This window comes from Didymella exigua, assembly GCF_010094145.1.
Source record: "Didymella exigua CBS 183.55 unplaced genomic scaffold M421scaffold_1, whole genome shotgun sequence".
NCBI lineage: Eukaryota > Fungi > Ascomycota > Dothideomycetes > Pleosporales > Didymellaceae > Didymella > Didymella exigua.
Genome location: NW_022984775.1, coordinates 331,406 through 343,616, shown reverse-complemented (window position 1 = coordinate 343,616; position 12,211 = coordinate 331,406). Strand labels below are relative to the sequence as shown.

The following is a 12,211-nucleotide window of genomic DNA, read 5'->3' as shown; positions in this document are numbered from 1 at the left end:
CGACGTCAGCGAGCACCACCAACGTGTAGCAAATGCCACGTGCAAGGTCACAATAGGACTCAATGTAGAGCTATCTAATCTATCTTGCTTCAAAACCTCACTTAATTTGACCATGTGGTTGTGGAGCAGTTGCACGGTGAGTTGAGCGCGTTTTGGTGGGGTGCGCAGGATACTGATATGCGCAGCTTACTGATAGAACACGTTAGAAGAAATGCATGTTTGCCATGTTTACTGACCATGACAGAAGTGAGATGGCTGGAACATCACGAGCATGAGTTACAACGTTCAATAATTACCGGAGCGATCCACCTCTCAAGCTTCACTGTAGACATTGCGTTAGCTGAGACGACTATCCGCGTCAGCCTAAGGTCTCGCAGCGCAGATCACGACAACAACCTTGGAGTCCCCACATCAAGGTCTGGAGCTTCCTTACTCACCCCAAACAGGACGGATATCACGCCATGAGAAGAATTGACAGAAAGAGCAGGGCGGATAAAACAAAGCTCAGGCACAGCACGAAGCATAACAATGGCGAAGCCGTGAATCTCAATGCGCTTGCCGAGATCACCGAACCCGATCTCTGGTACCCATCTGGGGGATTGACGCCTCTGTCTCTCCCTTCGAAGGCACTATCGGCGCTCGCCGGATCGAGCCTTGCCCAGAGCGCCTGAGGCACAGACCGTGTATAATGTGTGTGAGGTGCGACGCCGGCGGTACATTGAGCACGAGGCTGGCTGTCTTCAACGACACTGAACGCTTGACAGGTACCAAAATGCGATTCGAAGTCCCAAATTGTCGTGAGGGCGGTTGCGAAGTAGAATCGTCATGTGAGGTGATGCCCCATGTGATCATCTTGTTGTTTCAGTAAGTTGTACATGGAGAAGTTCGACGACCATTCCGCCCTGGTGCTGCTGTCAGCCAAGTTTTTGCATCCTTGGTGTGGAGAATCAAAGCTGTGTCTTTCTGCATGATGTTGGCCAGCGCACATACGGTACCCTCCGCGATTACCGCTCCTCACTGCGCCGACCCTCCGAGCCCAGCATCAGCACTGCCATAGCACCGAAACGGCACGGGGATTAACGCTTCATCAACATGATTCACACACCTGTTTGGGAAACACACTATGCGATTGCCTTCGCAAGCATTGGCGCGCATCAGCACTACAATCATATATGGCACCGGGAACTGAACATTCTCTACCGAACACAACCTCATTCCCTATTCCCTCACACTGCATCTCCTTCGTTGCCATAGAATCTTTAAATCCCGCGATTTTCCCTTCGTAGTGCTTTAAAATGCTGCGCCAGTATCGTGCACCTGCGCGAGGCCTTCATGCGCCTGCACTGCCTCTATGATCGCCTCACAAGGCGCTACAGGCTTACAGCTTGCGTGCCTAGCCACATTGTGAGAGTGTTGATTGGTGCGCAAGTAGGTCGCTGTGCGAACAACGCCTTGAGGCTACCTTGCGATCGCTCAGCCTTTGCGTGCCTTCGATGTCGCCTCGCGCCAGGCTTTGTTGCGGAGGCTAGGATAATGGATGAAGGGGCGTGACAAAGGCAAGGTGCTTATGTACGAGTGCATGCCCTTGCCTTGGATTTGTATACCAGCATTCCAAAGACTTCCGCTACACGTTCGATCAGTTGCGCAGAAGCAAGTCAGATTAATCAATTCTCAACTCAATCGAAGCATAGAGCAAGCACATCTCCACGAGCACCGCTCCGCTCCGGGCTCTCAGCCAAAGCCTGCACGACAAGCCTACCTGCCACCATGGCACCCGTCAACTTGGACCATGATCTTCACAACACCCTCCACGCCCTCCTCCGCCGTTCGGAATGCGACGCCTACTCCTGCACCAACCGCACCGCCATCCTCACAGTCATCGTCGCAATCGGGTTCCTGACAACGTCGACTCTGCTCTTCTACCATCTACGCAAGCGCACATCTGTGCACCCCGGGCCAACGCGCTTCAAAGTCGGGCTGGTTCATCCACAAAAAGTGCAAAGGATGGAGGCGCGAGCGACGTGGCGCAGGGAAGATCGGTGTGCGAGCGATGTGGACACGGAACTGCCACAGTACGAGGAGAGGAGTGATACGCCGCCGCCGTATGGATATATGGTTGCAAGGCCGGAGGATGTGCATGTTTATGGAGGTCGGAGAGTACGAGGAGAACAACCTTAGATGAATGGATGTAATGGATTGTGCAAAGAGCAGCATCTGTTTCTACCTGAGACTACGTGATGTGTCTATCCCCTGCGCCTTGTGCTGGGACTCTTACCCGCGACATTTGAGTAGCTGGGCGCAGTGCCGCTAGCCACAGCGCGCTTTGTCTTCTCCTTGTTTGCTGCAATCGCCGGTGCAACAGGCCTATTGAGCTTCTTGCTCTCAGTGTTCTTCGAGGTCGGTGCGTTCCAGTAGTACACGACTTGTAGGAAGAGTACGAGGTTGAACGCAAAGCCGGCGACGAAGCCGTAGAGGATGAGCGGGTCGTCGACTTCTTGAAAGGTGGTAAAGATACGCGAGGCGGAGCCGAGGAGGTAGTTGATGACCTAGAAGACCAGTCAGTAACTGGGAAGTTAAGTGCGCTGATTGAGTGGTGACTTACAGCAAAAGCACTCAGCTGGCCGGTGCCCCCCTCAGACCAGATAGTCAGGATCTGAGGGATTTTGGCTGCTACGCCCAAAATACCTGCCGCACTCATGGCCAGGCTGAGGTTCGCCTCGTTGACCTGGTTTTCGTTGAAAAGGAGGAAGCCTGCACCGGCCAACCCGGCGATCCATGCCGCGATCGCAGGCTGCCTACCGCTGTAGTTCAGAACCAGAGACGCAATGGCAATGTTCTGGATCAGAATGAGGGCAGTCTCGCCGTATGTACTGAACGGGAATCCATGGCGGACGTTGTAGCTTAGAGAGATGAGGTATGCACCAGACTCCAAGACATAGGAGAGGAAGGACAGGCCCTCAGCAGACTGCGAGTTCAGCAGCTTGAGCAGCTGGGGGATCTTGACAATCGAGGACGCGCCGATGATGCCGATGCCGAGACCTTTCGAGATGGCAAGCTTGACGCACTCGGTCTTGGTGAGATCGACATCGTGGAGGAGCGTCTCGTAGCAGACGGGGCCGAGGAGGTTCTCACCGACGTCAGCGATGGGTTTGGGAAGACCCTTTGCAATGGGCGACAGGATAGGGCGGATCGCAGAGCCGAGAGCGTCCATGGGTGCGGTGTTTGACGTCTGGTGTTTGATGGTCGCGAGATGTTTGGGTGGACGTTGAAATTGTTTGGCAAGGGGGTGGGAGTCTGACGCAACCTGGCATTATTTTAGCGTGCAACTCGGCTGCGTGGCTGTCAAGATCCACATGTCAGAACGTCAGCGAAGACTGTGGAAAAATCTTTCGATCATCTATTAATTTCATACATCGTGATTACTACTGCCATTAACGTCGTGGAATCCTCACTGTCCTACTTCGAGCGAGAGAGAAAGGGATATTACAGTACGTAGTGTGGAAAAATGTGATCTAGAAGTGCAAAGGGAATATGTGCTGGCGGCCAAAAGCGCCTAGATGAAAAGAGCCAAAGCCTATTGAAAGGTTCAGCATAGCAACACGTGCTCTTGAAGCATCTAGAGGACATAGGGGATGAAGAGGTAGGGCACCTGCTTCTCGTACTCTGTCCATGCCTCACCGTACACCTCACGACACCTCGCGATATCACGGAGCGCACGATGGATGATCATGCCAGCGAAGAAGACAGAGTAGAACCAGGGGAACGGCGAGTTAAAGCCGGTGATCAGACCCCAGGAGACAGCGAAGAATAGGTCGCAGGTGTAGTGGATCTTGCGGGCCTTGCCATACCAGCCATCAGCCAAGATCTTGTTTCCATGCTTGGTGGTGATGGTCTTGGGGTTGGCGATGCGGCCATACTTGAAGTAGGGGAAGGTGGTGCGCTCGTCTACTACGCCACGCTCCTCTTGGCGGAACTGGTTCTTCTGGCTGTTGGTGGTGTCCCAGATGTAGTACATGCCGAGGTATGCGACCGTCAGGGCGGCGACGAACCAGGTTGGCCACGTGTACTCGTTAGGGTGGTGGTTGGCGACGTAGAGAGTGCAGTGGCAGTAAGAGAGGGGCACACCAGCCATGTTCCAGAAGATGAGCATGAAGCCGAGCTTCTCGTAGTACATGTCCCTGGAGTTGTATTAGCCTATAAATCTTCATTTGCGTGTATTGCGAGACTCACCAGGTTGTGATGATCAGGTGCTCGCCCTTGGCGCAAGCGTTAGCATACAGCCAGTGGGCGAAGAGGAGGAAGATGGCCTCTCCAGACACGTATCCGTATGAGTCGTACTGCTTGAGGCAGGTACCGAGAGACAGGAAGAAGAGGATGAACCACGGGATGCGGACTTCGAGGAACATCTTGAAATCCAAGATTCCGAACAGCCTGGGATTCAGCTCAGATCCGAGGAAGAAGTCAACGACAACGTTGTCAGTCATGCGCACGGTGGCGCCGCCGACGCGCGCAGAGACGTATGCAATGGTGGAGCACAGGAAACCCGATAGGATGGCAACCGTCATGATGTGGCCGAATTTATCGACGAGGATGTAGAGTTTGAAGACGCCGGTGAAATGGAGAGCCAGCATGATGACAATGCTGGAGTAGAACGACCACATCGCGGAGCAGTAGTAGTCTAGCTGCTTTCCACCAAGGTGAGGAAGGGGCTTGCCCTTGCGGTAGACACCAGGCATGAACATGTAGAATGCCATCTGCACTAGTCCAAAGAACCAGTAGATCTGCCACGCCTGGTTGGTGGGGTACGCTTCTGTCTTGACCAGATTCCACATATGTCCGAAAAAGTCTGAGTAGCTCTCACCTTCAGCTGGCTTGGGGAACTTTCCGTCGTAAAATGTCGCGCCAATCCACATGTAGTACATCAAAGCTGGAAATCCGGTCATCATGGCGCCCATACCAAGAGCACCACCAAATTCGTGCAGACCGCCCTTGTCCTTGGGAGGGAAGTTCTTGGCTGCTTCCTGAGACGCATCTGATAAGGCAGGCTCTTCCTTTTGAGCATTGCCATTCGTAGAGCCATTGGCGTGTCCATTGCTGGCGTATCCGTTGGGATACCCTGTTGTGTGGCCGTTGCCGTTCGTATAGCCGTTGCTCGACGGCTTCTCGGGCGTCGAACTGATCTCGCTGCGCTTGATAAAGCCATTGGGCTGTGTATTTTCCGTGGAAATAGACTTGCGGCGTTGCGACCTTCTGCGACCAGGTGTCTCGACAAAGCCCGGATTCTCTGGTTTCCTGCGCATGCAGATCAGCCGCTGTTACCGAACGCACAGTTCAGTCGCTGCGACTGGACCATCTGAACTTACTTGGGCGTATAGCCGGCTTGCGACCGCGTCACTCGTTGCGACATGACTTCGAATGTGGAGGCGCGGCTTCAGGGGCACAGTGGATGGCAGGCGCAAAAGTCCAAGGGCTCGGGAAACGCAGCAAAGCGTTCGAGGAGGGACAAAATGGAGCAGGCAAAGTCAATTGAGTCTTTCAATCCGATCACACGAGCGGCACGACCCTGACGACTCGATAGCGAGGAAAGTTGCAGTGTTTACTTTTCGCCGCGTTCCAAATTTTTAGTCGCCATGAAAGCGTGCATCATTGACTAGCTAGCCAATCGGTGGTCCGTTATACTGCCGAGGCGATCGACCTCATCTCATCTCGCAGGTTACGGCCTAAGCGGTGTTTGGTCTAGCTGTGAGATCCCTGCGTGGGAGTGTGGAGAAATCATCCTCCGTCTACATCCACCATCAGCTTGATCATTGATTATCATGTTAGCGGATGCTTCATTTCTAACGGACAACAAGAAGAATGTACTGAGCGTCAGAAGCATCACCATCTGGGAACTGAAGTTCTTCCTAACGCCCTCACACATGCTGCGTTTCCGTCTCCACCATCCAGTCTTGAAGAAGCATCAGACTCTTACCTCTATGGCTGTACGAGTGTCGACACGTAGAGCTGGAAGAATAGTTCCATCTCAGTTTCAATCAGCAACGCCTGTAAATTATCTCATCGGTTCCTTACCTGTAGACCGGAGAGGCAATCACTTGTTTTGTCACCGGTAATGATGTCCCGCAAACATGTACTTCAACGAGGAGCTCGCATTTTGACCTTCTTGTGCGACGTTACATCAAGATCAAAGCTGGATACTGCCGACCACTTCCAATAATCCTGTTCGGCACGCCTTTGGGGTGGGGGGGGTGTCGGACATGCGGTTCCTTGTTCTCGTCACAATCTCATACATAGTCTACATCCCCCAATTGAAGGTAGCTCCGATCTAGCGTGGTGAGAGTGCACTTACATCGCTCGTCTTTCGCGGGCTACTGACTGTGAGCCTGCCGCTACTAGGCTTGGTAAATTCACAGTCGAATCCATTGTGGCGTGTACGGTACAGCAAAGTCTTCTCCACTGCCTCTCAGCTGTAGTAAGCACTTCACAGTCGCACACAGCTTCTGGTAGCCTTGAGTGTCGCAGACTGGAAGCAGCCCGTGCGGAGAGCTCCTCCAGTGCCTCCCGTCGACATTCACGCTCTCTCTCACCTACAATCTTCCCCGCCGCAGGCGCTCTCTTGCTTGCAAATTTGCCGCCCCCGTCGTCGTCGCTTCTCGCCAAGGCAGGTCAAAGCGTGCCTCGCTGCCGTACGCAAACGACAAACACAGGCCTTTCCTCACCTACACTACGCCCGTTCTCGAGACTCTCCCCTCGACCTCACTGGCTGACACCTTCTACAACATCATCAACACTTCCTTCCCATCATGTCGGACGCTGGCGGGAGCGCTCCTATACGCCCTCCTCCTCCGGCCATGAGCGAGGAGGCACTCGCCGCCCGCAAGGAGCAACTTTCTCAAGACCTTGCTCGTGCAAAGGATGCTGGCTGGTGATTATCGAACGCCTAGACTTATTACAGCAGATACTGACCAGCACAGGAATAACCCCATCCCCTTCAACTACGAGACCGTCGTCGGCGGTGAAACTGAGAAGGATGAGACCCGCCAGGACGCCCTTTGGCTGTCTGATGCCGCTATCTACCAGTGGGATGACGACTTTGGTGACGTCGGCGAGCCCAATCCCGAGTTGGAGAAGATGCTTTTCGACGACGATAACATTCAGCGTGCCGGTGGAGCCATCAAGGCTCTCACGTATGACGTTGCGATTGAAGGTCCCGAGAAGATACAGCCTATTCGCGAGGTGAGTAACTCAGCTTCTCAGTCACCCAAGATCTATGCTGACACCATCACAGTTCGACGATGCCGGTCTTCACCCTGTCATGCTCCAGAACGTCAAACTTTGCAGGTACAACGCGCCTACGCCCATCCAGTGCTACTGTATTCCTGCTGTATTGACTGGCCACGATGTCGTTGCTGTCGCTCAGACTGGTATGTCCTCATCGAAAGTAGCGTTACCTCCGACTGAAATCCTCCAGGTTCCGGCAAGACGGCCGCCTTCCTTATTCCTATCCTGTCCAAGCTGATGGGCAAGGCTCGTCAGCTTGCAGCTCCCCGCCCAAACCCGGCTCGCTACAACCCCCTCACTGACCGTGTCCGTGCCGAACCTCTTGTCCTTGTGGTCTGTCCCACCCGAGAGTTGGCTTGCCAAATATTCGACGAGGCTCGTCGTCTGTGCTACCGCACAATGTTACGCCCTTGTGTAGTCTATGGTGGTGCTCCGACCCGCAACCAGCGCGAACAGCTGGAGATGGGCTGTGATATTCTCATCGCTACTCCCGGTCGCCTGACGGACTTCATGCAGAACCTGAACCTGCTCTCGTTCCGCCGTCTCAAGTTCACTGTCATTGATGAGGCTGATGAGCTGCTATCTTCGGGCTGGGAGGAGGCCATGGAGAAGCTGTTCTCTGGATCCGGTAGATCGTCCTCTCATCTCTCCCTACAGTGATTTGCTGACCACCATCTAGACGTCAACGCTGATGCCGATCATACCTACCTCATGTTCTCGGCAACCTTCCCCAAGTCCGCTCGCCGCCTCGCGAAGGAGTATATGGAGGAGGAATACCTGCGTATCAAGGTCGGACGTGTCGGCAGTACCCACCAGAACATCACCCAAACCATCGTCTACGTGGACGAGCGTGAGAAGGACCAGGCTCTGTTTGACCTGATCTTCTCCAGCGAACCTCAGCGTACACTCATCTTCGTCAACTCTAAGCGCAAGTGCGATATGGTCGACGACTTCCTCTACAACAAGGGCATGCCTTGCACGTCCATCCACTCAGACCGTACTCAGCGCGAGCGCGAGGACGCCCTGTAAGCGCTCCCAACTCAAAGCTTATTCTCGCAATTCTGAATTCCTCCAGGCGTTCCTTCCGCACAGCGCGTTGCCCCATCCTCGTTGCTACTGGTGTCACCGCTCGAGGTCTTGATGTTGCCAGCGTCAAGCACGTCATCAATTACGATCTTCCTTCCACTCAGCACGACGGCATCACCGAGTATGTGCACCGCATAGGCCGCACTGCTCGTATTGGTAACGAGGGTAAGGCGACATCCTTCTACAATGACCGCAACGAGGACATTGGTGAAGACCTTGTCAAGATCCTCCTCGAGTCCAAGCAGGAAGTCCCGGGCTTCCTGGAGCAGTTTAAGCCTGAGGACCCAGATATCATCGAGTGGCGCGACGGCACCGATGATGAGTCTGACGATGGCCTTGGTGGTGGCTTCGGCAGTGGCGAGGCTGGCGGCTTCGGTGGTGACGATGGCGGCTTCTCTGGCGGTGATGAGGGCAAGGTTACTTCCTGGTAAGCGATCTGATGTGTGCTGACTTGACCACTTGACCCCAAAAGTGCTTGGATTTCCACCTTCACGACTGAAAGCTCTTACGCCTTTACGGCAGGCCTCACATCGAGGCCCAAGAACAAGATCATGATGAACGTCACATGATCTACGAGGGGCTGACGTTGCGTTTACGGGTGGTTTGACAGTCTGCCTCTTGGCTGTCACTACCACCACATTAGCAGCCCCCAAATTCGAGGTAGATGAGTTGCATAGTCTGACGGCTTAAACATATTGGATGGTACGACGTCCTCATCTTCTTCAAACTTGCGTGACCGTAAACATGATACAACTTGAGCATACAAGGTCCCATAGCTGCAGGTGCATAAGTTGTATGGCAACCTTGGAATCAAGAGTGGAAATCAAAGCATTATGTCTAACTCCATAGAGCCATACGTCTGACTATCCACATGGTGATCGGTGAATATTGCTGTTGTATTGACCTTTAAACAGCGATTGTTGCAGCACCTGTATGTGCGCTTTGTTTGCAGACCTTACATAAGCCTGGGCCATCTACGCTCTTGTATTCCTGTCACGATTGACGAGGATAATTTTGGGTTGCTGGCAGCACTGAAGTAATGTCCACCTGCGTTCTTGCCTTCGAGAGCTCGAACGAACGATGCTCGGATACTGTGCCGGCGGATCGAAGATTTTCAATTAATACTGAGCTGATGTAAGATCAGGCCGTACACCAGATTCCTGGGTTCACCAAGTTTGAAAAGTGTAATTTTGGATCTTGCAATTGAAGACACCCCTCCCAAAAAAATTCAAGTTGAAGGGTTAATGTCGAACGAGCCATGGTGAGATCATGGCTTGGCAGAGACGCACAGACGGTTGATGATCCGAGGCGAGGCGAGGCACGAATTGAGCTCAAGGCTAGGTTTTTGCATCTTCACGCCCACAACGGCATTCACCATCACTCTCTCGGAGCCATCGCATCCAACCCCAGTAATCGCTAGCTCTCATCGACTGCGAGTCGCCAATCCACAATTTCCTTTCGTCACTAACACCTGGTCCGGTATGTACAAACACACGCGCGCATTACTTGAGTCCCCGAGCTGCGCAAGCAAAGCCAGAAACTGACCAGTCCACAGTTTTCGCGCCTACGATTCCACTGAGACTCCGCCGGCATTGGTCTTATTTTCTAAACACACATTATCAAGATGGCATCCACCGAGTCATCCGTGCCCACCAACGGCAATTACGCACAGGACTACAGCCAGCCCGCACAACAAGCACCTGCCTCCGAGATCCCCAAGGATGAGGTCGGCTGGTACTTCGTCGAGCAGTACTACACCACTCTGAGCAAGAGCCCTGACCGCCTCTACGTACGTATACAATACATAAAATAACATCGAGTTGCTCCCGCTAACACAAATAGCTCTTCTACAACAAGCGCTCGCAGTATGTCTCTGGCGTCGAGGAGGAGAAGGTCAATGTTTGCGTCGGCCAGAAGGTATGTGAAACGGTCAGGTTATTCGCGCATGGCGCAAAGCTAACAACGGGTCAGCCCATCAACGAGCGCATCAAGGAGCTCGAGTTCAAGGACACCAAGGTCCGCGTCACCAACGTCGACTCCCAGGGCTCAGATGCGAACATCGTCATCCAGGTCATTGGTGAGATCTCCAACCAGGGCCAGCCCCACAAGCGATTCGTCCAGACCTTCATCCTCGCCGAGCAGACCAACGGTTACTTCGTCCTGAATGACATCTTCCGCTACCTCGCTGAGGAGCCCGAGGAGGAGCTCCAGCAGGAGCAGGCTGCTAACGGTGTCGAGGAGCCCGCCCCCACTGCTGCTGTCCCCGCTGAGGAAGAGGCTCCCGAGGGCGAGGTCGCCAGCAGCGAGGAGGATCTGACCAAGGTCGATGAGAAGCTCGAGGAGGTTGCAAAGGAGGAGCCCTCCATCGAGGACACCACCACCACTGGTCCTACAGAGGAGGTTGCCGAGGCCGAGAAGGCCCCCGAGGTCGAGGAGACGCCAGTTGCTGAGAAGCCTCCCAAGGAGGTCGAAGCCCCTGCTGCGCCTGTCGAGGAGAAGCCCAAGGAGCCCTCTCCCACTCCTGCTCCTGGGGCCAAGAAGGAGGCTGCTGCCGTTGCCATGCCCGCCGGCCCCCCCAAGCCCGCCGCTCCCCGTACCTGGGCCAGCCTTGCTGCCTCCGCCCACAAGGTTGCTACTCCCGTAGTCGCTTCCCCGGCCGCTCAGCAGGTTCCCAAGGAGGCCAAGGCTGCTGCCCCTGCCCAGCTCGCCGCTACCGCACCCACGCAGACCCCCGCTCCTGCCCGTGAACAGTCCCCGGCCGCAAGCCAGGGCGAGGCTGGCTGGCAATCAGTCAGCGGTCACAAGAAGGAGCAGCCCCGCGCTCAGAACCAGGCTCCCGCTGCCGATGCCGACCAGAGGCGCGCATACATCAAAAATGTCTACAGCCAGGTCCAGGAGGGTTCTCTGAGGGCCGCCCTCTCCAAATTCGGCGATGTTGAGTACCTCGATCTCAGCCGTCCCAAGGTTAGTTTGCATGCTTGCAATATCAGAAACTTGAGCTAATGTCTTTCACAGAACGCTGCTTTCGTCGATTTCAAGACCGCCGCCGGATACCAAGCTGCCATTGCCGCCAACCCTCACACCGTCGACGGCGTTGAGCTCAAGGTCGAGGAGCGTCGCCAGCGCCCTCAGGGTCAGTTCCAGGGTAACTTCCCTCGTGGTGGTGGCTCTCAGCGCGGTCGTGGCGGCCCTGGTGGCCCTCGCGGCGGTTTCGTTCCCGGCCGTGGCCGCGGTGGTGCCCCTCGTGGCCGTGGTGCGCCTCAGGAGTCATGAACGGGATAGCATTTGCTGCCCCTCTTCATCTCCCCTTCATTCCTGCTCCCTGTTTGTCGAGTCTTTAGCGACTTTTACCGTTCCATAACGATTCACGGCTTTTGTTATGTGTTCTGTGTCCGACTCTTTTCAGCGATTGTATAAAAGTCACCATCTCCTGCGGAAAAGTCTGGGCGTCCGCATCTCCGAGAGAGATTTTTGAGCCCTTGCATAGCGAGTCGGTTCATGTTTGTATTTCCCTATATGTACCTGTACGTACTCGTTTCGTCCACTTCTTTCACATGTTTCTTTGCCCATTTTCTCGGTTACCTAATGTATGTGGATGGGTATCTGAGCACATGCGGACATGGGAGGCGGAAAAAGGATCTGGAGTAATGGGTTAAGGGTACTTCTGGCTCGCCTGTACATTTGGTCTTTGGTCTTGCACAGCATTATTCGAGAACAGAATACGGATGGAAGAGCGCGACGGGTACAAGAACGATAGCATGAGTATGATCCAATGAGCGTATTGTATGTTGAGATGATTGGGCTGCAGGTTGGTGAACACTTATTACTGATAACGTCACGCAACATC

General features: G+C 54.3%; 6 protein-coding genes across 6 annotated transcripts; 4 read left to right on the top strand and 2 right to left on the bottom strand.

Moving 5' to 3' along the window:
* Nucleotides 1–1,767: 1,767 nt before the first annotated feature.
* On the top strand, nucleotides 1,768–2,178 carry M421DRAFT_116 (uncharacterized protein; the record flags this gene model as incomplete). Its single annotated transcript, XM_033587250.1, has 1 exon — nucleotides 1,768–2,178. The coding sequence occupies one exon, from the start codon at nucleotides 1,768–1,770 to the stop codon at nucleotides 2,176–2,178; it is 411 nt and encodes a 136-aa protein (XP_033454183.1).
* Nucleotides 2,179–2,243: 65 nt separating this feature from the next.
* M421DRAFT_51120 (mannose-P-dolichol utilization defect 1 protein) lies at nucleotides 2,244–3,211 on the bottom strand (the record flags this gene model as incomplete). The annotated part of the gene is made up of 2 exons (XM_033594897.1): nucleotides 2,244–2,546; nucleotides 2,603–3,211. 2 exons carry the CDS (start codon nucleotides 3,209–3,211, stop codon nucleotides 2,244–2,246), a joined length of 912 nt encoding a protein of 303 aa, XP_033454182.1.
* A 167-nt stretch (nucleotides 3,212–3,378) lies between these two features.
* M421DRAFT_414981 (uncharacterized protein) lies at nucleotides 3,379–5,581 on the bottom strand. The gene is made up of 3 exons (XM_033590525.1): nucleotides 5,364–5,581; nucleotides 4,231–5,292; nucleotides 3,379–4,178 (listed from the first exon to the last, which is right to left on the bottom strand). Exons 1-3 carry the CDS (start codon nucleotides 5,405–5,407, stop codon nucleotides 3,617–3,619), a joined length of 1,668 nt encoding a protein of 555 aa, XP_033454181.1. The 5' UTR covers nucleotides 5,408–5,581; the 3' UTR covers nucleotides 3,379–3,616.
* Nucleotides 5,582–6,848: 1,267 nt separating this feature from the next.
* Nucleotides 6,849–8,795, top strand: M421DRAFT_50831 (DEAD-domain-containing protein; the record flags this gene model as incomplete). Its single annotated transcript, XM_033594867.1, has 6 exons — nucleotides 6,849–6,922; nucleotides 6,972–7,233; nucleotides 7,286–7,421; nucleotides 7,469–7,906; nucleotides 7,958–8,303; nucleotides 8,354–8,795. The coding sequence occupies 6 exons, from the start codon at nucleotides 6,849–6,851 to the stop codon at nucleotides 8,793–8,795; spliced, it is 1,698 nt and encodes a 565-aa protein (XP_033454180.1).
* A 745-nt stretch (nucleotides 8,796–9,540) lies between these two features.
* Nucleotides 9,541–9,956, top strand: M421DRAFT_108581 (uncharacterized protein). The gene has a single exon (XM_033587171.1). It carries the CDS (start codon nucleotides 9,663–9,665, stop codon nucleotides 9,906–9,908), a length of 246 nt encoding a protein of 81 aa, XP_033454179.1. The 5' UTR covers nucleotides 9,541–9,662; the 3' UTR covers nucleotides 9,909–9,956.
* A 32-nt stretch (nucleotides 9,957–9,988) lies between these two features.
* M421DRAFT_50541 (uncharacterized protein) lies at nucleotides 9,989–11,637 on the top strand (the record flags this gene model as incomplete). The annotated part of the gene is made up of 4 exons (XM_033594838.1): nucleotides 9,989–10,153; nucleotides 10,207–10,281; nucleotides 10,336–11,328; nucleotides 11,380–11,637. 4 exons carry the CDS (start codon nucleotides 9,989–9,991, stop codon nucleotides 11,635–11,637), a joined length of 1,491 nt encoding a protein of 496 aa, XP_033454178.1.
* Nucleotides 11,638–12,211: the final 574 nt, after the last annotated feature.

Coding starts and splice junctions, on each gene's coding strand:
- M421DRAFT_414981 (XM_033590525.1), bottom strand. CDS start 5,407: ATGTCGCAACGAGTGACGCGGTCGCAAGCCGGCTATACGCCCAA. Junction 5,293..5,363: donor CAAGCCGGCTATACGCCCAA/GTAAGTTCAGAT, acceptor CTGCATGCGCAG/GAAACCAGAGAATCCGGGCT. Junction 4,179..4,230: donor CACCTGATCATCACAACCTG/GTGAGTCTCGCA, acceptor ATACAACTCCAG/GGACATGTACTACGAGAAGC.
- M421DRAFT_108581 (XM_033587171.1), top strand. CDS start 9,663: ATGATCCGAGGCGAGGCGAGGCACGAATTGAGCTCAAGGCTAGGTTTT.